General features: G+C 41.1%; 1 protein-coding gene across 1 annotated transcript; it reads right to left on the bottom strand.

The window, feature by feature from the left end:
* Nucleotides 1–5,814: 5,814 nt before the first annotated feature.
* On the bottom strand, nucleotides 5,815–21,170 carry LOC122642059 (protein DETOXIFICATION 35-like). The gene is made up of 7 exons (XM_043835464.1): nucleotides 20,868–21,170; nucleotides 16,716–17,341; nucleotides 16,519–16,575; nucleotides 15,672–15,910; nucleotides 6,821–6,939; nucleotides 6,601–6,687; nucleotides 5,815–5,992 (listed from the first exon to the last, which is right to left on the bottom strand). The coding sequence occupies exons 1-7, from the start codon at nucleotides 21,168–21,170 to the stop codon at nucleotides 5,912–5,914; spliced, it is 1,512 nt and encodes a 503-aa protein (XP_043691399.1). The 3' UTR covers nucleotides 5,815–5,911.
* Nucleotides 21,171–22,714: the final 1,544 nt, after the last annotated feature.

The raw sequence follows: 22,714 nt of genomic DNA, 5'->3' as shown, positions 1-22,714 counted from the left end.
ATTGATTGACTACCATTCATATATAATAAAAAAATAATTTAGAATTTTAGCCTTTTGATCAACCATGATCCAGCTTTGATACCGTTGATAGAATAATTCATGCGAAAACATACATGGAGATCAATGAGCATACAAACATAATTATGGAGGTGTGATCGGCGTACCTGAATCTATGGTTGTGGAAGCCTCCGTTGCACACGAGTTGTGTTGATCTGGTCTACCCTCTTCTACAATAATTTAGGTTTTCTTAGGTTAGTCACTTAATGGACCAGTGACAACTATTTATAGTGCTGAGGGTAGGGATCAACCCTGCAAACAAACTAGGGTTTCTTTCCCATTAAGGAAACAATACCTTTAGTCCACACAGAGAAACTTGGCTCATACCAGTAAGATAGCTCTCATCAACACAACTAAATTGATTTTATTAAAATAAAAATAGAACTATGCCAGACCACCTTATGAAAATCTTACATGTAGAACTTGATTGTTCTCACTCATTCTACCGTAACCATTCTAACAGCTTAAGAAACTAAAGTTTTAGCATTTCTACATATATTTTAAATGGGAAGAAACATTGAAACTTCATTAACAATTCAAAAACAATAGTAACAAAAAAAATAGGCCAACAAGAAAAAGTGAAGAATCATTACAAAACTCACCCTAGTGGAGAGCAAGAGATTTCTTGGCGATACACAGCTTCGGTCCCTTTTTATCAATGTTGCTCTACATTCACAAGGATTTCTTCCGTGAAAGCAATAGAGATGGACAACTATTGATGGGGATCTACCCCTAAATCTCTTGACAGCCAGCTTGAAGCGTGATAAACCCCTCCCGTCCTACGACTTTGGCCCATGTAGCACACAATTCATGTAGGATTTTTAGCCATTGTGCCGAGGGGCTCCCAAACAAGGGAGGGTTTTCTTTGTTCTTTATCTGTGTGTTTGCAGGTGATGTTGACCCAGGTGCTGGTGGCATCAAGACTATCGTCGGTTCCGAGGCTCCAATCGCCGTTCAATCTTCACCATTGCTTTCTTATCATCGGATGAAACTCCACTTGCCGATCCATCAAATTTGTTTGAAAGTTGGTTGTGGCAGTGCTTCTGGTGGCCTTCATATCATCGGTCGAAGCTCCATTCGTCGATCCAGCAGACTTTGGTAGATCCGGCAAGTCTGTTTGAAAGTAGATTGTGGCAGCGTGTTGACACACATGGGCGTTTTGGCGTTGGACTATTTGGCACGTAGGGGGCCCCCTCTTTTGGCACGCTTGTGCATGCGCTTAATTTTAAGGATAAATTACAGATCATCCCCTGGTTTTTGAAAAAACTCATTCGTCCCCTCTACAGTAACGGTGTCAACTAAAATCTATCTAAAACTTGAAATGACAAATTTAACCCCGAATTTTATTCGACTTTTCATTTTTTTTTTCCATTTCACTTTTCATCTGTCTCCTCTTTCACAATAATCTCTTCCGGCGATGGAGGAGCAGCCCCCGGCGACGAACTCGTCTTCCCCTTCCCTCCTGACCCTTCTGTGATTCTTCTTCTTCATGTTCTCCTTTTTTTAGGTAAACTTTGCATATCTCAAGCTCTGCAATTCCTAGGGTTTTTATTTTTCTTTCAGCTTCTCATTGAGCCCTAAAATCAGAGACTGGTTCGAACATTAACCTCCGGCCGATCGATCGAACGATTTGTATCACTGCTGATCATCTTCTCAGGCCTAAAATCTCACGAACAGAGACACAAAACACAGAGAAAACAGAATTTTTTTTTTGAGTGTAATTGGTAAACCTTGATGAGATCGGCTCTTAGATCAGCGGAAAAATGCAAGCAAACCGAAATTCACCTTGAAATCAAAGCAAATCTAAAGCATCCTTGATGTTCCCCCTTTTTTTTTTCTTTTCCAAAAATCGAAATTCACCTCAGATGAAATCAAAGCAAATCTCCCACTGCCGCTGCATTTTTTTTTTTCTTTTTTTATTCTTCTCATTCTTCTTCCCTTCTCTGTTCCGTGTTTTTTTTTTTATACATTTTTCTCCTCCTCCTTTCCCTTCTTCTATCTTTGTAGCAGTAATGATGGCGGTACCCTGTTTTGGGGTTTTTTTTTTTTTTTTTTTTTTTTTTTTGATTTATGAAATTAATCTGAATCTGACCATCAGATTCAGTTGGTTTCTTAAGGCTTATTCCACCCCTTTGGAAGGTCTTTCCTTCAGTCATGGTGAAGCTCAGAGCAGGCATGAAGATCTTTCTGATCTTGGCTTGCACAGATGGGTTCCTTCGGCGAGGTCTGATATGGAATATGATGGAAGATGAGCGTCGTAATGGCCATAGATGAGGAGTTGAGAGAGAGGATGAGAATGAAATGTTGTTGGAGTTCAGAAGCCTTGCAAGAAGAGGGGGAAGAGATGCAAGGACCAGTGACGGTGGGTTGCAGGTCATATGAGGAAGATAACTGATTTTGGGGTTTTTAGTTACAAGGGTAAAATCATAAATCAACAATGGTCAAGGGTAGTTTAGGGATTTAAATTTATTTAACTGGCTGACATCATCACTTAACATAATAAAACTAACCTTAGGAACTAATTTGTCATTTTGAGGTCTAAATCAGGGGGTGATTTGAGTTTTTTCAAAAATCAGGGGGTGATCTGAGTTTCGATTGAAAACCAAGGGGTGATCGATAATTTACTCTAATTTTAACTGTATCTATAGCTTTTTATCTAGGGAAGTGGTTGTGACCCATACCCCTAGTCTGGATGATCCAGTCAATGGCATGTGAGACTGGGTTAATTTCATTCCTTGGTTTTGGATTCCGTATATCCATATCTTTTGTTTATCATGCTCTCTATCTCTTTTATGTATTTTGATTTCCTTTGGTTGGCGTTGGGCGCGCATGAATGAATAGTCTTCTTTTTACTAAAAAAAAAGAAAATGATTTCTAAAGCAATGACTCCCAACTCTAACTAAACATGCATCACTCCATGAGTGTGTTGGTTGTGTTGAACAATGAGCAACCACATGACCAAGCCACATTGATCAACTTTGTACATTATGGTGTATGAATTGGAAATTGATATTAGATGATATATTTTAGATGACATGTCTATGAATTTACAATGTAGGGTTGTGGAATATATATGCATTAATTTTTTATGTTACAGTTGTTTTGAGAAGCAAGTATTTCAAATAAAAATTCCTCAATTTATATAAGAATAGTGTCATTTTATGGTTTTGTTTTTTTTTTTTTTTTCGAAATATAAACATTTAAAATGCTTACCAATTGTTTTCCGTTTTTTACCGTTCTCTATTGTTATTTATCGTTTTATTTAACCGTCTATTTGTAATTTTACCGTTTAAAACGTGTACCGTTCGTTTCTTTTTTTGGCTGTTCTCGTTTTTGCTAACTATGGTCCTAACTCGCAAGAGAGAATGGTACAAAAAAGAAAATTGGAAGGAAGACGATGGGCATTTCTGTAAAAACATTGTCAGCCGTTTTTGCTAGTACAAGCTGGGCTAGCTTTGGTTGGATTATAACCCTAGGTTAGCCCTGGACAGGATTAGGGTTGAGGGCTTAGGCTTTGGATAAAATTCTTCTCCAATTCTCTAATCTCCAAGTGTGGTGCCGTGCTGACTTGGCCTCCGAAATTTCAGAGTTATGCAGTTCTTTTGACTACATCTTCTTCAGGTTTATCCGGCGCAGTGACAACTGCCTACCGGACTTTCTGGATCGTGGAGCCTCTTCCCTTCAGCTTTCCCGTGTTTGGTCTCCCCCCCCTCCCTTTCATTGTAGTGAGCGGGGGATCTTCACGTACGTGAGCGTACGTGAAGTTTCACCAGACTCTTCTGCCGGGAATCTCTCAGGCTCTTAGTCAATAAATTTTGTCTTTGTCCAAAAAAAATAAAGTGTGGTAAAATGCGGGTCTTGATACACGACACGTGGCATTTTCTAAAGCCAACAGTTAGATCAAAAGAAATAAAAAATACAAAAAAAACTGAATCAATCAATTAACAATAGTTTTTTTTTTTTTTTTTTTTTTTTTTTAATGAAACCAAAGAAATATATTAATTAAAAAACTTGGTAGAACACCGATTGTTTCTCTTGTGCACGAAACGCAAGGTTTAGCTAAACACAAGTCATCTTTAAGCATAGAATAGGTAATGTCTGACGTCCTATTACTTATATACATTAAGTGTTTAACAATAGTTGGATTTAGAAGATGTTCTTCCAAAAAAAAAAAAAGATTTAGAAGATGTCATGTGTTGTGTCTCCAGACTGCATTGTATCGCACTTGGAGATCGACCCCAGTATTACTGGGGGTGCTGTGCGCATCGTGCGGTGCAGCACTACCCATGTGTGCACAGTGGGCCAACGATGCGCACAACACCCCCAGTAATATTGGAGGCGATAAATTTCCGAGAATTAGAGAGGATTTTTATCCGACTTAGTACGATCCAGTATGGTCCATGTTTTGAAATGGACTTCCTTAGACCAGGCTAATGAGCATGCATGCTTATCTTCCCACAAGTTATTATTTTCTAAAAGAGTCCTGGCCTATCTAGAAATTTTATTATTTAGTTAACAGTAAGACATTAAATTATCTCATCTCTACCTCATGGATGATTAGTTAGTATTTCCAAAACCTAGTTATTCTCAAGTGTTTAATATTACGTGGTACTAATTTTGAAGGATTTGGGCTTAAATTGTGTTCAAAATTTCCAATAAACGGATTCCTTGGCTACCAAGGATGTTCAACAAGATTTTGAAGACCTGAAGCTCTCAAACAAATGGAGAAATGTTACAGTAACTAAATTAACAATCATGATATCAATTTTCTGTGTCAAAATATGAACTTCTATGGAGAAAACAGCTTTTGCTGAGATGGGAGAAGGACGAACTAAAAAGGTAACACAGACAGGATTTAAATCCTCTCCAATTCCCCCATGGTGCAGTAAGGTGCAGTTCAGGGGTGGAGAGGTCGACACCAGCTGGCAGGCATAACATCCAACGTACGGTCGGAGCTTGGCCTATCACTTCATCCGAATTGGGGTCCATGCTGCCTCACCAAAGAAAAGGTGCATGTTCAAATCACATCCAAGTAGGTAGCCAAAAAGAATGCCTATCACTTCATCCGAATTGGGGTCCATGCTGCCTCACCAAAGAAAATGTACTTTTTCAAATCACTAGGGTAGAGGGAAACAGATCCTCTACGGCGTAGTTGCCCGAGTGGCCATAGCAGTGCAGGCACAATGAGACGTGCAATGACCGCCTTACCTCTGCTCGGGCAAGGTGCTAGGACAGGGGTAAGGCGGTAAATGCACGCCACACATGATCTGTGCCACTATGATCGCTTAGGCAATTGGGTCGTAGAAGATCTGAACCGTGGGTAGAGACATATCTAAACTTGGTATAGGCTTACAATATGACTTTGGTTAGGTCTTGTCAGGCTGCAAGTGAAAGGGAAAGAAGGAAATTGAATTTTTTTTCTTAAAAAAGAGAATGAAAACAATGTAATCATGATTATGTGATTAATTTGAAATATTGTCAATATATGATATTAAATGTTTTTTTTTCAAATGGAAATTCTTATTTATATATATTAAAATTCAAGGAATTTGATTGAAATGTAAAATAAAATTTAATTCTCAAAGTTAAAAATCTTTAAATAATCTCATAATCATTGTAAATAATGGTTACAAAATTTTTAAAAGTTAAAAGTTCTACATCATCAATGATTACTAAAGTTAGATCATCAAGACCATCCATATGTTCAATAGTGAAAACATGTACTACCCACAAAAATGATGAAAAAATGGCCTTTAATTTGCCAGTTTAATATTAATTAAATATGATCTAACATTTGCAAGGCTCCAGCCATCCTCCAAAGCCTAAAAACAGATACTTCAAAATTTTACCTTCTCTAACAAGAATTTGTCACAATTTTTTCATCTTCCTTGTCTTGCCCACCCCACATTCGCACGCGTTCTGTTGCCTGTTCAGCCTGCAAATTTAAATTCTCAATTACATACCATAGATGTTCAAGGATATAAAGGAACCCCATAACTCAGCGAATCTATGTTCTAGAAATCAAGACCTAAAAGATTCCAAACTCCATAAATCAGCTTGATCATTACTCCAACCATCTATATTACACACAATTTTATGAAGCATTTTAAGGATAAGGTTGGAACATTGATACAAGCTAAAATTACCATAAAACTAGTCTCTTAGGTCTTGCCCATTGGGTGTCATGAATTAACCCCCAAAACGTGGGACCTCATGTAGCCTAAAGGTGTCAAGCGGATGGTTCAGTTCGGGTTCAATTCGGTTTTTTCGCTTTCGGAAAGGGATATATGTTGGAAGCTATAGAATTTTTGTTTCACATTGGTTTGTTCAGGTCCTTAGTTACTTCAGATATTTAAGTGGCTCTTTCCACCTAATCCCTTAAGGTTTTGGGCTGAACCCTCTAACATGTATTAAGTTTCGACATCACTTGCGAAGTGAACCCACATTGATGAAATTGTAAGAGCCCAGTTCATAGACAATAAATCATTTATCCATATAATACCCCCATTGACTAATTAAAAGTAAGGATTATCTAGTATTTACCTCAATCTTCCAGTTGGTTTTCCAAATGATGAACAGTAGAATCAACGTCTGCAGTGCAGTTCCACAGAGCATACCAGACCAAATTCCCTGGAGCAGAGAGACCCATTAGTATATGTAGATGTTCAATTACCTTATCACTCCACTATGCAGTTCACAAATTTTATAGATTTTAGTCTACAAGCATTGGAGAGAGAGAGAGAGAGAGAGAGAGAGAGAGTACCTTCACTCCCATATTCAATTTATAGCCTAAAAGGAACCCAAGAGGAAGCCCGAATATATAATAACAACCCAGGTTAATATAAGCAACCAATGCTTGCCACCCACCTCCAACAGCAACACCTGCAAGAAGATTCAAACAAAAATACCTTAGAACTTAATTAATAGATGCATTTTTTCGTAACAGGAAAAACTTATACCAAACTAAGATGATGCATTATCCATGATTGAATACCAAAAAATAAAACAGTGGGACATTAGAGCTGAGTTTGGTATGCATCTTGTAATGCATTCTAGGTTGATTTTGCATTCTCGGATAATAAAAATAGTTGTTTTTATCGTTTGAGACTGCAAAATCGACCTAGAATGCATACCAAACACAACCTTGATTTTTGAAAGAAAAAGAAAAACCTTAATATTGGGAGGAAATCAATTCCCAATTAAGACATTCTAACTAAAAGAACTTGGAATATCATGTTATTGGTGAAGCTTGATTTTGGTCTAGAAAGTGGTTCAGAGGATCTTCGGAGGGCCATTTCGGCCTCGAAACGATCTCGGATTGTCGAAAAATGGCGTACATCCCTACCAGAGGCGATGAGTTGTGTTGGGCTTGTCAAGACCTTCGAAATGGTATATTTTGGGATATATGTTATGTTTTGGTCCGACCCTGTCCGATTTGGCATTTTTGGGTCTGGGGGCATTTCTGTACTTTCTGGGTTAGGGCTTCTCTATATATTGTTCTTTTTTCTGGGAGGACTGCTGCGAGGATTTGTAACATTTCCAAAAGATAGTGAAATCTGTTCTATTGCTTAGTTGTGGACATAGCTTCCCATCTTAGGGGTGAACCACGTAAATCTCTATTGTTGTGTGTTGTGTGTGCCTTCTTTGTTTCTCGTTTTCTTCTGCAAATCGCCATTCTGGGCGTTGTTGTCTTGACATATCAGAGGCATTGTTGACTCATGAAGAAACAATTAATTTCTCTATATCTCCTACTTCAAACAAGCAACGAGGACAGCAGTGAAATTATTTCCCTATTGTGATATTCCTAGTAGAAGAAATGAGAGAACTACTTATCTTCTAAGTACCTTAATTGAGACAGTTTATATTCTACATTAATAATTAATTTTAAGAGAAGTCTCCTCAACTAAGCTACTTATCAGCCGAATATAGCAAAGCCACGAATGGCAAGTTATATTCGGTCCAGCCTTGTGAATCTTTGTGACAGCCTTGTGAATCCTTGTGAATCTTCCATATCCAGATTTACCTTAGGTGGAGAGCACAAATGCAGCAAGTTATCACCATTGATATCTTTCCTATTATTTCCTGTAAACATGTATAGCAAGTTATCAGTTGAGAATCTTCTCAATCGTTCATGTATTTATACACCATTGTAAACACTTGTAATTGGGATATATAATCAATACAAACACCATTATTCTCTCTAGTTTATCATGGTATCAGAGACAGCCTAATATCTCCAACGAGTTTACTTTTTTTTCTCTTCCTCGCGTGCCATGGGGGACCCAATACATCCACGTTATACCCGATTATAATTAAATATCATTTCTTCTCGGACGGTAGATACCGCGCCATGTATGCGGTGACTGCTCTCCATGATGGTCAAACCTAGCTACAAAATCGGACACAAGACGGGTTTGCGTGGAGGAAAGATTCCTCAACCGCCGGGGGAAAGTTCCTTCCGACTACCCTCCAAGTACCAGCCGAAGCGAGGAGTTCGGAGAGAGCATCTCGACCGTCACCTCACTGGATATTTCGTCGTGATGAGCTTAGCGTTGCGTGCGGCTCGTCGGGTCATGGGTAATAAACCATGACCTAGCCTCAAGTCTTATTAATTATTCTTCCCTTGGTAACCTCGAGGCGGTCCGGCTTGAACCGAGCTATTTCATGAGAGAAGGGAATAAATTAAGTTCGGGTCCCGCTGCACCTTTAGGAAGTACATTGGGGACTTATACCCATCTCATATGAGCCCATCTAAGAATGGGCTTTTCCTTAATTAAGGTTGTGGGCAGGCCCATTTAACCTATTGGCCCAATGATGGGTTATTCCATCCACTTACCCACATAGGACTAATGGGTTGACCCATTAGGCCTCATGACCCATTTGACTAAGGGTACCCATAGACCCATTTATTATAAAAGAGAGGAGGAGGGGGAGAGAACATTACTTCTTCTTCAACATCCTCTTCTACCCTAAATCGTGGAGGAGAGAAAGAGGAGAGAAAGAGGAGAGAAAGAGAAAGAGGAAGGAGAGAGAGGCTTGGGGAAGGTGGAGACCCCATCTCTTGGCCGAAATCGTGGAGCTTTCATCTTGGGGGTAGGTAAGCTTCTTCCTTCTTCTATTTTGGATTTCAAAAAGGGGTTGGGTAATGGGAGAGATTGACCTAGATCTCTCTTGGAACCTAGGGAGTAGATGGAGCTTTAAAGCCAAGCTATGGTGGAGTTAGTTCACTCCATTATGAGCTCTAATGTGAGGGTTCTCATTGCCATTTGGGAGATTTAAGGTTGGACCCTAAGGAGCTTAGGATAGAGTTTTCTAGAAGTCCTTGTGCCTTAAAACCACTTGAAATGGGGTCCTTGGAGGGAATCCTTCGGATTTTGGACCTAAGGTGTGAGGGTTACATGTGATTTCGCACTGCAAGAAACCCCCAAACTACCTTCCCGAGATGGATTCTGTGAAGGTCGGATTTACACTCGGATTCAGCTTTTTCTAAAACCACATCCGCATCCGACCTTGACAAAAATTGTCCCGAGCCCCTGTGAAGCTCGGATTTACACTTGGATTCAGCTTTTCAAACCACATCTCGCATCCGACCTTGACTAAAACTGTCCCGTTTCCTAGGATTTACATGTGGTTGCAGATTTGGGCATGAAACCACTCCCGCAACCACTTCGTCTCTCAAACCTTATACTTAAGTGTTTATGGGAGATCTTTTGGGATCCGCCTTTCGCTCGCTTTAACCTTATTCCACTCTTTGTATAGGTTAAAATATTCACTTTTGTGGCTTATTGCTTGATCGAGGCGACAACCGATAAACTGGTGCTTGGCGTATACGTTGTGAGTGGGTTTGGTTGTTTGGGCTTGTTATTACTATTGCACTATATATTATGTACTCATTATAATTAATAAGCATGTTTGCGCATATTGCATAATTTTATATCTATTTGTTATAATGTTGATTGGTAATGTTGTATCTTGATGGGTCTCGTGCCGGTGGTACCGGTCCAACCGAACTCTATAAACATTTATGAAGAAATTATGTTGAATGTCATGTTGAATCAGATGCGCTGGTCGTACGTAACCGGCACTAAACCGGATGAAAAGTTGATGCGCCGGATTACCTCTCGGACGATAGGACTTGCATGTAGTATATTGTGGCTAGGATTTCACACCCTTATGCTACGACCCTTACCAACAGGGGTTTAGGTGTTGGGTAATCGCATAATCGGATTCTCGGAGGTGGGAGAGGCCACCATGGTAGTATTGGTTATCGGGTCCGCCACGAGTGGTCTTGGAGGCTTCGATCGGCGTAGGTCCCACGTGACAATTGAGGTTTCATTGTGGCGATAAGTTAAGTGACCCACAAGGTCTCCCGAGTTGTCACAAGAGCATATGCCATTGACTTAGTTGTTTGTTAGGTGGAAAATGGACTTAACATGTACATGCATCATTGACTATGTGAATTGCGTGTTTGTGCATTCCCATCCCCTCACCGCTCGAGCTAACCCCCTCGTGCGCACATTTTTTTAGATTATGGTGCAGTGTGACGGATATCTCGCGGGACTTGGAGTTCAGCCCGGGATACGATGAGATCGGTGAGGAGGAACCGAGGCCGTGTTTGAGGAACATGGCGACAGTGTCCTTGCGATGATTGTGCCTACGGGCATGAGGATATTCTGGGACTCGATCCCTTTTTGATTACTTTTGAGGCTAAGGCCTATGGTGAAATACTTATCGTAATACCATTTTCGATAGTTATTAGATGATCATTGGAAATGTAACTAATTACCGTATTTATCATCTAGCTTTGAACATCTTGTAACTATTCGATTTATACGCTCCGCAATACTACTCATCCTTGGAATGTAATATTCCTCTTTTCTCGCATTCGATATTATATTGTGTTAATATTGATATGATCGTGCGTGGGACACGTGTCGTGATCCGGGCGGTTTAGTAGGATGACACGCGTCGTCCTAGTCACCCTTTATATGATATTATATTCCTTGTCTGGAATAGGGGCGTGACATCCACACAATCTTCTTCAAGCACTACCGATCTGCTGCAGGCCTCCACCTCCAAAACCCCTACGGTTTCTTCACCTTTACCATTGCTGAATCATACTTCCACTATAATAGATCCCATTATCAGCCTTAACCAGCAGTTATCTCCATCCGTGCCCAATGCCCACCATTACATATCCATTAAGCTTTCACCCAAAATTTTTTTATATTGGCGTACACAAATTGAAGCCTTCCTTCAAGGACAAAATCTCTTTGGGTTCCTTGATGGCACCAATCCCTGCCCTGTCGATCCATTAAGTGCAGCAACTTGGCGTCAACAGGATGCGGTTCTCCGCAGTCTTCTTCTCTCCTCTCTCACAGAGGAAGTCTTTCCCCTTATCATTGGAAAGACCACGAGCAGAGATATTTGGGACACCCTCACCACAGCCTACGCTTCTGCATTTGCTACCAGAATCCTCTCTTTGCGTCTTGCCCTCCAACATCTTGTGCATCAGCCAGAAGAATCCGTTGCTTCCTTTTTGCAACGTGCTAAAGCCATTGCCGATGATCTTGCCGCTATCGGGGCACCGATTTCAACTACGGATTTTAATATACACATTTTCAGATCCTTGAGATTAGACCTTCGTGATATCATACCTACACTTGCAGGGCATTTGACCCCTGTATCTTATGATGATTTGCATTCTCAGCTTGTGACTCATGAGTTTTTGCACCTCTCTTCTTTGAAAAAATTGTCTCTTGTTGATGCCAGCACCACCACCACGCCTCCTACTGCCAATATGGCCACCCGTGATGCATCTTCATCCAATCAGCCAAACCGTGCCCCATTTGATCGTGGTGTCTCTAGGGGAGAGAGAAGTGGGCGTGGTCGTGGTGGTCGTGGTCGTGGTTATCGCTCCAACCAACAGCGACGGTTGTGGTGCACTTTTTGCAATCGCAACACACACAATACAGCCAACTGCTACTCAAAACCTCAACAACCGCCCACACATCCATCTGCATACCACACCTATTACCCACCACCACCACCATATGCATATCAGCCTTCACAGCCCTGCCGAATATTACCCATCCTTCCCCACCGTCCTACACATCTTACCCTTCCATGTCACCACCATCTCATGCCACCTGGTACCCTGACATTGGTGCTACTCACCATGTTACACCAGACCTGCAGGCCCTGTCATCCTATGATGCGTATTCAGGTACTGATCAACTCCATGTTGGGAATGGTAAGGGTCTCTCCATTACACATACTGGTAGTTCTTCAATTCCTTCTGCTACTGGTTCTTTATGTCTTTCAAATGTTCTTTGTGTTCCTGAAATGCAAAAATCTTTAATTTCTGTTCAACGTTTTGTTCGTGATAATAATGCCTTTTTTGAGTTTCACCCGTCTTCTTTTTCTGTGAAGGATCAGAAAACCAAGCGCACACTTCCTTCTGGTCCGAGCAATAATGGACTTTACATGCTTCCAGCAGCACATTCAGCACCTCTTGCCAATATTGTTGAGCGTACCTCTTCTGATGGGTGGCATCGTCGCCTTGGCCATCCTCATGCCCAAGTATTTAAAAATATTATTAGCAAACATAATTTACCTATTTCTAATTCCACCTTGAACCCACTTTGTATGGCCTGTCAGCCTGGGAAATCGAGTAAGCTAACTTTACATTCATCTACATTTCACAATTCTTTTCCTTTAGCTGTAATTTTTATGGACATTTGGGGCCCTTCGCATTTTATTTCTGTTAATGGTGTTCGGTACTTCATTATATTTGTTGATGACCATACCCGTTATATCTAGTATTACCCGTTAGTGCGTCGCTCCGAAGCCTTGGATGTGTTTAAAAAATTTCAAGCCCTTGTAGAGCGCTTGTTTTCCAGAAAAATAAAAGCCGTCCAATCAGATTGGGGTGGGGAGTTTCGTTCCTTTTCCAATTTTTTGGCTACCCTAGGGATTCAACACCGAGTTGCTTGTCCCCACACCCATGAGCAATAGGGCACCGTCGAAAGGCGTCATCGCCACATTGTTGAAACAGGGTTGACATTGCTTGCCCAAGGAATGGTGCCTCACTACATTGGCATTTTGCGTTTGAGACGGCGATTTACCTTATAAATCGAATGCCATCTCGTGCTACTGGAGGTAAATCTGCTTTTGAACTCCTACATCATCGTTCTCCTGATTACACTTTTTTGCGTGTCTTTGATTGCTTGTGCTTTCCAAATTTAAGACCTTACAATTCTTACAAAATGGAGTTTCGATCCACTCCATGTGTGTTTTTGGGGTACAACCCCTTTCATTCGGGATACCGTTGCATGGACATTGTCACCCATAAAATATATATTGCACGACATATGCGCTTTAATGAGACGGTATTTCCTTTTTCTTCTTCTAAACCGTCTATACTTGGCCCAGTTCCCACGACCGTACCATCACCACCATGGGCGTTGGTACCAATTATGCATCACCCAACTGGACCCTTCCACCCAACAAAGCCCACCACACCATCATTAAATCCTACATCACCACAACCACAAATCCAGGCCCACCTTCAACATCACCACACCCTACACCAACACCGCCGATCAGCCCTAATCCAACTCCACCAACCAGTCCGCCACATCCCTAAGTGGCTCCCCGACCAAGCCCAAAAATCAGAACCATATCGGACCTTTATGCAGCAACCAAACCCATTCCATACCCATAGCCCTCTATCCCACAGGGTGTTTTTACTACAACCCAAACCGAAGATGCTGAACCAACCTGTTACAGTCAGGCCAAACGCAGCCCTACCTGGCAGGCTGCTATGGCGGATGAGTTTAATGCATTGATTCGAAATGGAACTTGGTCTCTTGTTCCCCCCAACCCCAAATTTAATGTTGTTGGCTGTAAGTGGGTGTACAGGATAAAAAGGAAAGCGGATGGGTCAGTCGAGCGCTACAAGGCCCGTCTTGTTGTAAAGGGCTTCCATCAACAACAAGGAATTGACTACAATGAAACATTTAGTCCAGTGGTGAAACCCACAACTATCCGGACGGTTCTTTCCTTGGCTGTAACAAGTGGCTCGTAAGCTATGCGTTTTTACATGGCAATTTATCTGAGGAGGTGCACATGGTCCAGCCACCTGGGTTTGAGGACCCCACTCACCCTGGTTATGTATGTCGGTTACATCGATCTCTATATGGGCTAAAGCAAGCACCCCGTGCCTGGTTCCATAGGCTGTCCCAATTTCTTATTCACTCAGGTTTTCGGGCATCTCAAACGAATCCGTCCCTGTTTATATATCTTGACAATGGGACTACGACCTATGTTTTGGTCTATGTGTATGACATCTTGGTCACAAGCAGCCATTCCACCCATATATCAGCCCTGCGTGATCAATTGTCCAGGGAATTCTCTATAAAAGATCTAGGCCCGCTACACTATTTTTTGGGCATTGAGGCCGTACCACATTCCCAGGGACTTATCCTATCTCAACAAAGATATATATCGGATCTATTGCAGAAGACTGGCATGACAGATTGCAAGCCGGTCCTCACACCTGTATCGGTCTCCAGTAAGCCGTCAAAGACAGGGGATGCACAATTTCATGATGTCACATTGTATCGCTCCACTGTGGGAGCTCTACAGTATGTCACACTCACCTGCCCAGATGTTGCATATGCAGTAAATAGGGCCTGTCAGCACATGCATGCACTGACCGATGAGCATTGGTCCCTGGTCAAGCGTATACTACGCTATTTAAAAAGTACAAAGTCTCATGGTCTCTTCATAGACAAGAGGCCCAGCACACATTCAGGCCTATTCAGATGTTGACTGGGCTAGTGATAGCACTGATCGACGGTCTACGGGTGGGTTCGCTATTGTTCTTGGCAGCAATTTACTATCTTGGTCATCACGCAACCAGCACACCGTGGCTCAGTCTTCGACAGAGGCCGAATATAAAGTCATGGCGATGCTACATGAGAGTTGACATGGCTAGTGGCATTATTCAAAGAACTTGGGGTTACAGTGCCCACTCTCCCACCCTTTGGTGTGATAATATTGGAGCCACCTACCTATCAGCCAATCCGATTTTTCACACCCGAACCAAACACATTGAGATCGACTATCATTTTGTCCGCGAAAAGGTTGCTCGATGAGAGATTTCAGTATAGTTCATCTCCACGGCAGACCAATTAGCGGACATCTTTACAAAGGGGTTGTCGTCAACCCGGTTCAAGTTCCTTAGTGACAAGCTCAAGATCCGACCCATCGTATCATCAGCTTGAGGGGGTGTATCAGCCGAATATAGCAAAGCCACGAATGGCAAGCTATATTCGGTCCAGCCTTGTGAATCTTTGTGACAGCCTTGTGAATCCTTGTGAATCTTCCATATCCGGATTAACCTTAGGTAGAGAGCACAAATGCAGCAAGTTATCACCATTGATATCTTTCCTATTATTTCTTGTAAACATGTATAGCAAGTTATTAGCTGAGAATCTTCTCAGTTGTTCATGTATTTATACACCATTGTAAACACTTGTAATTGGGATATACAATCAATACAAACACCATTATTCTCTCTAGTTTATCACTACTCAAAAGGTACTCACCTGAGATGACTGGCTGGATACTGTTAAGTACCATGGTTACCCCAAGGAGGTAGGCAAGGCGAGAGACAGCTAGCTGTAGCTCCTTACTGCTAGTAAAAATGATGGCAAAATAGTCTTTGGTAACCAAGATGGCAGCCATGAAGAATAACCCAATGAGAAGTGATTGAGAAACTATAACAAAGACAGAATATTTAGCAGCCCTAGGGTGTCCTGATCCAAGCTCATTTGAGACTCGAACACTGAAACAAGAAGAAGAATTATAACTCAATGAGGGGTGTAGAACAATCACCTGAAAAACAGAAAGAACAAATCCATGATACCTCACCATGAAAAACTACAATCTGATTATAAGATACATGATTCTATTAAACCCAATTCTCTTCCCCTCCCATACAAAAGGAGTGACAAAACCCAGCCAAACCTTAGCTCTTATGGGGGATTTTCTTCATGAGGGGTAATAACGTCATTTTACATTCAAACTAGAAAAATGTGAATGACAATGACAGGTTTTGATAATGACATAATAATGATATGTCACTTTAAACTAATATTTGAAAATCATTTTATACTCCTATCTTAAAAGCATTTTGAGACTAAGATAAGGGGCAATTAAAAAGTGTAAAGTTTTAAAAAGTATTCAGCTCTCCTCCAGCCATGGCGGGAGCTGAAAAATCTAGCCCAACAGAAATAGGGGGGTTTGGGTCATTTCACAGGCGCCCTATGAAATGACCAACCCCCCCCCCCCCTGTTTTTGCTGGGCTGGATCCTCCAACTCCCGCCATGGGTGGAGGAGAGCCAGGTCCTTCTATATTCACCTATAGAGGTGTCATTCAGACACTTCCTTTACCTTATAGCAGCATTGATTCCAATAAATACCATTGCTTCCCAACCATTGAGGTTCATACTGAAATAGAAATAAACATGGAGAAGAAGTCAGGATTTAGACAATAATATTTTTGTAGTTGAATCCAAAAGTAAATTTTGACATAGTATACAATAGTTGTATTTCATGTGCATCCACAAGATAATAAATAGATAGCTTACCAAACAGAGATGGAGGCAACAGATATGACTGCATCACCAAGGTGGCCAGTAAGAACAACTAGAGTCATCATGTACCATATCTCAAGGCAAAGCATGACAGCAGAGGCTAGTGAGAGCGTAACGAAGGCCCAAATTTCATTGAAGGCCAACCAAGATAGGCCCTTCCATCCTTCCTTGCACCAGCACACCACATAAACCAACTGAGCTATAGAAATCGCCCAGCCAGAAATGTTGTAGGCCAAGGCTGCACCAGACATAGACATGCTAAAGACATAGATGAAGAGCCAGAGCAAGAATACGTGAAGGAGAAGACCAGCGAAGCCAACATAAGCGAGTACCCAAACCTTGCTTTGGGCCTGCAGGAACTTTGAGATTGGGAAATTGATAGCCAGTGCAAACATCTGAGGAATGATTTGGATAGTGAATTTACCGGCGAGAACAGCGATATCGTGTTCCTGGCCTATGAGCTCTAGGATAGGAGTTGCAAAGATATAAATTGGGCAAAGGATGACACAGGAGACTGTAAGGATTATCCAAGAGCGTTGCATGTAAATGCCAAGCATGTACACCTGCCCAGCACCAAACGCCTGACCACATAGCGTCTCTAGTGCGCTTCCCATACCAAGCTGCCATTTATATAACTCAGAAAAATTAGTTGAATCAGAAGAAAAGACACTAGTTCAGTGCCTTTTTAACTTTTTGATTCCATTCATTCTAATGCTGAAAAAGAAGAGAAAGGGTATCTCTCTCAATCAATTGTTCATTTATTTTTATGATTGCGGGCCCTGTTAGAAGGAGTCCGGATTCTCTACCCACCTTCCACAATCATGGACGGTGAGATCCATGTGGGGGTAGCAACCTCACATGGGGAGCTGATCCCACCCTGTTGTACAAGGGGTTTAGGGTTTGTTTGAAGGATTTGAGGATCCTCTAGGGTGCGGCTGTCGCCTGTGCTGTGCAGACACTGGGCCACGTGCAAAGACCGTCTTATCCTTATCCGAACACCTTGTCCCGAGTGGAATTAAGGCGGTCTTTGTGAGCTGCCCTATTTCTGTGCAGCACAGGCAGGACGGGTAGCTGCGCTGGATCCTCTATTTGGGAGAGTATAGGCACAGATGATCCACTACACTTACATACGAAAATTGCTGGTTTTAAAATGTCAGAACCAGCAAATGCCAGAAGAGTTCACAGGTTAGAGATGTTACTTCTGATCAGTTTAAAGCTGGATTTGATTCTTTTTCTTTTTGGGGAAAAAATTGTGATTCTTATTCATTCCTTACCAGGCAATGCTTAATTGCTTATTGCACGTCGTAAACTGTAAGATATTCTTAGAGCAGCAAAATATTTTTCTTTTCCTCTTGTCGTTGAGGAAATGAATACGTAATAAGAACTGATAATGGTAGTCAATAATAATTCCATCAGGATAAGGATCTAAGATTTTAATGTAAAAACTCGAATTATTAGGTGGATGGTCCAACTATTACATGAAAACACACTCAAGGGGATTGAGCTCCTCTCGAAGGAGCCCGGCGCCTAAGGAGTGTCCAAGGGGCATCCAGGCATTGGGCTGTGCCGCATACATCCTGATGATTGACTGGACGCACCGGGATGTGTGCGGCACAGCCCAGCCTTGGATGCCCCTGGGCACTGGGCTCCCCCCCCCCCCCCTCCTCCCTTGAAGTGGTAAAATTTTTTGCTGCTACCCGGTTAGAGGAACATTCATGTTACCTAGGCCTGTAGCCCAAAGAAATGAAATAATTCATTTCTCCTGTGGGTTTACAAATACCCTCTTAGGTTTTAGTATTTTTCAAAATGATCGGTAAACCCTGTGGAAAGGCAGAAAGGAGTAAGGATGCATCGATCATTTCATGCATGGTTGTACATTCCAAGACACAACACCAGTTATCGTTCCTTTTACCTTTTATTTATTTTGAAAATATAGAATCCCCTTTTAGTTATTTTGAAAATATATAATCTATTGTTACAAAACAAAAAATATATATATATAGGATCCACATGACACCACGTTGACAACTTTTTGAACCAAACATTGGTAGTAGCATGCAATTTTTCCCATGCTGACAACATGGAAAACCCCTCTACCAAATAAAATACTTCTCAATGTATATTCTGAAGAATTAGTACATGGATTTTATTTCTTTCCAATTCCTATAAATGTGTAGTGGTGTAGTGTTAGATCGAGATGTCGACATTTGACAACTCGGACATGCAACAGTCTTTAGAAATTGAAAAAGATTATTTTCCATCGTACAAGAGAGTAGGGTTTGCAACCACGTCACGCCACAGTGCAGTTTTGAGCCAATGAAGGAAGGAGGCAATGAATCGTACAAACAATTGGACATTTAAAGTAGAAATAGTTGTGGAGAGGGTGTGGACGAGAATTTGCACACAGACGTGACGTGGTGGCTATCCTCTTCACCAAACCGATTCTGTTTCTCCAACGCCACCATTCAAAATGTCTACAAATTCTACACCCTTACCGTGGCTGAAAGGAACACCGTACCTTACGTTACTTTATTTAGTTAACTTTTGTCGGAGGAGTTTATTCTTCCCCCTTAGTCCAGTTTCACTGTATTCTGTATTTTCATACAGTGCAAGTAAGGGCAGCGCTCGACATTTTAAGAAAAGAAAGGGAAAATTTCAACGATACCCCCTAAAAGTATCCAATATCTCAGAAACTTATCACCCCCTATTTTTATGAATTCATTTTAATTTAGTCTACTCCATTAGTCTCTGCAGTTAAGTGTCTGTTCACTCTTTTTAAATGGTAAAATTACCCTTATCACAGTGAAATCCCTATAATACCTTTAATGATGAATTAATGATGTTAGAAGTTAGTTTTTAGAAAAAGACAATTTTGCTTTTGTTTTTATTCAATACTTTTTTTCTCCCCTTCTTCTCCTTCTCCTTCTGCTGTTTCTTTCGTCGCCGCTGCTGCCACCACCACCGCCACCCCCTCCAGCCCTCCTTCTATGTCCGCACAATTTCCTCCCCATCTCCTTCTTCTCCACCCGGGTTTCCTCTTCTCTTCCTAATCTTCTTCTATATTTTTTGCTGCACATTTCTTTACACCACAGCCGACAATGGATTTAGAGAGCTTGAAAAAAAATGATGGCAGTCAATGGATTCTGATTCTGTGTTGGGTTTGAAAAAATGGAAATAAAAGAAAAGAAATAGAGATCTGATGGTTATTGGGAGGAAAAATGGAAAAGGAAATCAAAGACATGATGGGACCAGAAATGATAAATTAGTTGAGGATGGGAGTGGTAAGGGCTGGAATTCAGATTGAGATTTTGTTTAAACAAGGATGTGGGTTAGATTAGAAATGAAAAGAAATGGAGAGGAGAATCGGTGATGGTGGGATGAGGGTTTTTAGAATGAAAATGATAAAAAAATAAAGAAAAAAGAATAGGGATGAAAGGAGAGATAGGGGTTAGTGGAGATGATGGCAGTTTTAGCAGAGATGGGTTTTGAAAGAGGGTCGGTGATGGGGTTTCGGAAATGGAAGATGTATTTGCCTCGTTTTGTCGTCCTTCTTCAATTCGCTTTCAGCCAAGGGTGGAAATGGAAGTCCGGTCATCTTCTCATTTTGTCGCCCTTCTTCAGTTTGCTTTCTCTTTGCCTTGCCGCTGGTAATGGTCGCCGTAGCCGGAGCAGGTGATGATCACCGGAGCCGAAGTCATAGAGGGAAGAAGATGAAATGATAGTTTTGTCCTTTTATTTAAATAATTAAGGGGTAAAATGGATATTTAAGGAAGAAGATGAAATGACAGTTTTATCATTTTATTTAAATAACTAAGGGGTAAAATGGATATTTCACCTTTGGATACTAATTGTGCTTAACTTTGTGACATTTTGACCGAGTATAATAAGTTTATGAGATATTGAATACTTCTAGGGGGTGTCCCTGAAATTTTCTCAAAAAACATAATTAAATGCATTTTAAATGCTGGCGGATGAAACAGTTGTCGGCCACTGTCAGTACATGCAGCGTTGCTGAGATACACAGCCCGGCCGACCGCCCGCCACTGATGGACCCTTTCGTGATAACAAACATTCGAAACTTTTCGCTAAAAAAAAGCCAACGGAAAACCAGTAGAGAGAGCGAGAGAGAGGAAGGAAGTGGGTTACCAGGAAGCCGAAGGAGAAGTTAGATATGACGGACAAGGCAATGGCAACGGCGGAAAGCTCGATATTACCAAGGTGACCGACGAAGATCTGCGTGGAAGAGTTAAGCCCATAGAGGCAGAGTATGTTGAAAGCGATAGGAGCAGCGATGACCCACAGCTTTACCGACTCTTTCCAAAACACAGATTTGACATCTGCGAAGCTTTTCAACGGTGGGTAATCACCTTCCCCCGATTCAACTACTATGGGGTTGGATGGCGAATGATGAACGATGGAGACGCCGCCATCGATCAGCGGTTCCTCCATCTCCGGAGAAGACGATGATTTGCTGCTCTTCCCGACCTATTGATCCTCTGTTGGAGTCCAACCCTTTTTTTCCTAATCCTCTAGTAGTACTCCACCACTCAGGCACTCATTCCCTCATTCGTTCTTATAAGTATTATTATTTCTACTCTCTCTTTCAATTTTGTCAAAGAAAAATTCTCTATCGATTGAATTTTTTTTTTCTAATTTGCCTCCCATAATCCCATTCGTCCATGAATGCGACGTGGCGATTGCAAAACCCTAGATCGTTTGTCTTTTGTCCATTTTTTCCTCGATGAAATGTATGGCCGACTCACTGAAATAGTTTGTTGAGAACTTCATTAAATTTTCGTGGCAGCTCATTCCAAACCCCCATTCAATGCTTTCGACCAGTTCTTGAACTACAGATGAGACCGTCAGAGTCCCTTTTCTTTGTTTTTTACGTATGCCCCCTCGGTTTTGGATTTTTGTAAGTAACCCCTTCTTGTGTTGGCTTTTTGCATGAAAACTGCTCATTTGTCCTCATCTCATTTTGGAAAATTTATAAGATTATCTACAATTTAAAAAATTATCCATCCAATCTTTGATTTAACCAAAATGACTAGAACAAAAATGATATAACAAAACTAACCAAAAGAGTACCCTTACTTCGCACACTTGTTTGGGTAAATTACACATCACCTCTTGATTTTCAAACAAAACTCAAATCATCTCTTGGTTTTTTTAAATACTCATTTGTCTCCTTCTATAGTAACGGTGTTAATCTATTGTTAGTTATTAGTGTGGAATAACTATTTTACTTTTGTACTAAAACATTAGAATTAAATTTACAATACTATCTTTCAAAACATATGTTTGGATGTCAAGGGTAGTTTATAAATTTAAATTTATTTAAATGACTGACATCATCAGTTAAGAGCATAAAACTAATGGTAGGGATTAATTTATCATATTGGGATCTAGTATATGGGGTAATTTGAATATTTTTTAAAAATCAGAGGGTGACTTGAGTTTTGTTTGAAAATTAGGGGATGATATGTAATTTATCTTATTTGATTTTACATATTTACCTCTTTTTGTCTTCCTCCCCCTCTTCTTGACCCTCTTTCACAATCGTAGTGTTGTTGGTTCTATTACCATCACTCATTCCCTCTCTTTTTCAGGAAACTTATTTGAAGCTGGAATCTCAGACATGGGAAATGGAATAGGTGAAGCTCTCTCTCACCTTTGGTTGTTGTGTCAATGAGGGAAATCCTTGGAGCCTGAGCGAGCTCTTAGACTTCATATGGGTCTTGGTGATTTGGAACAATGTGAAAACAATGATGGAGGTGCACTAAGCAAGGTTGAGGAGCAAATCAAGTAGATGAGATTGGTGCCACCATTCAAGGTGGAGTTGGATTGAACGAGGGAGTCTCGTACTTGGGCAACAACGACCTACGAAGGTTTAGAGAAAGAAGATGCCTTAGAGGAGGGGCAATCACCTATTTGGTGTTTACCCACAAATTCAACACCAACGGAACAAATTGTGATGCGCGGGCATGCCAGAG

The sequence above is a fragment of the Telopea speciosissima genome, chromosome 1 (assembly GCF_018873765.1).
Source record: "Telopea speciosissima isolate NSW1024214 ecotype Mountain lineage chromosome 1, Tspe_v1, whole genome shotgun sequence".
Lineage (NCBI taxonomy): Eukaryota > Viridiplantae > Streptophyta > Magnoliopsida > Proteales > Proteaceae > Telopea > Telopea speciosissima.
Note: the sequence above shows the minus strand (reverse complement) of the source record. Positions and strands in the feature narration are given on the sequence as shown.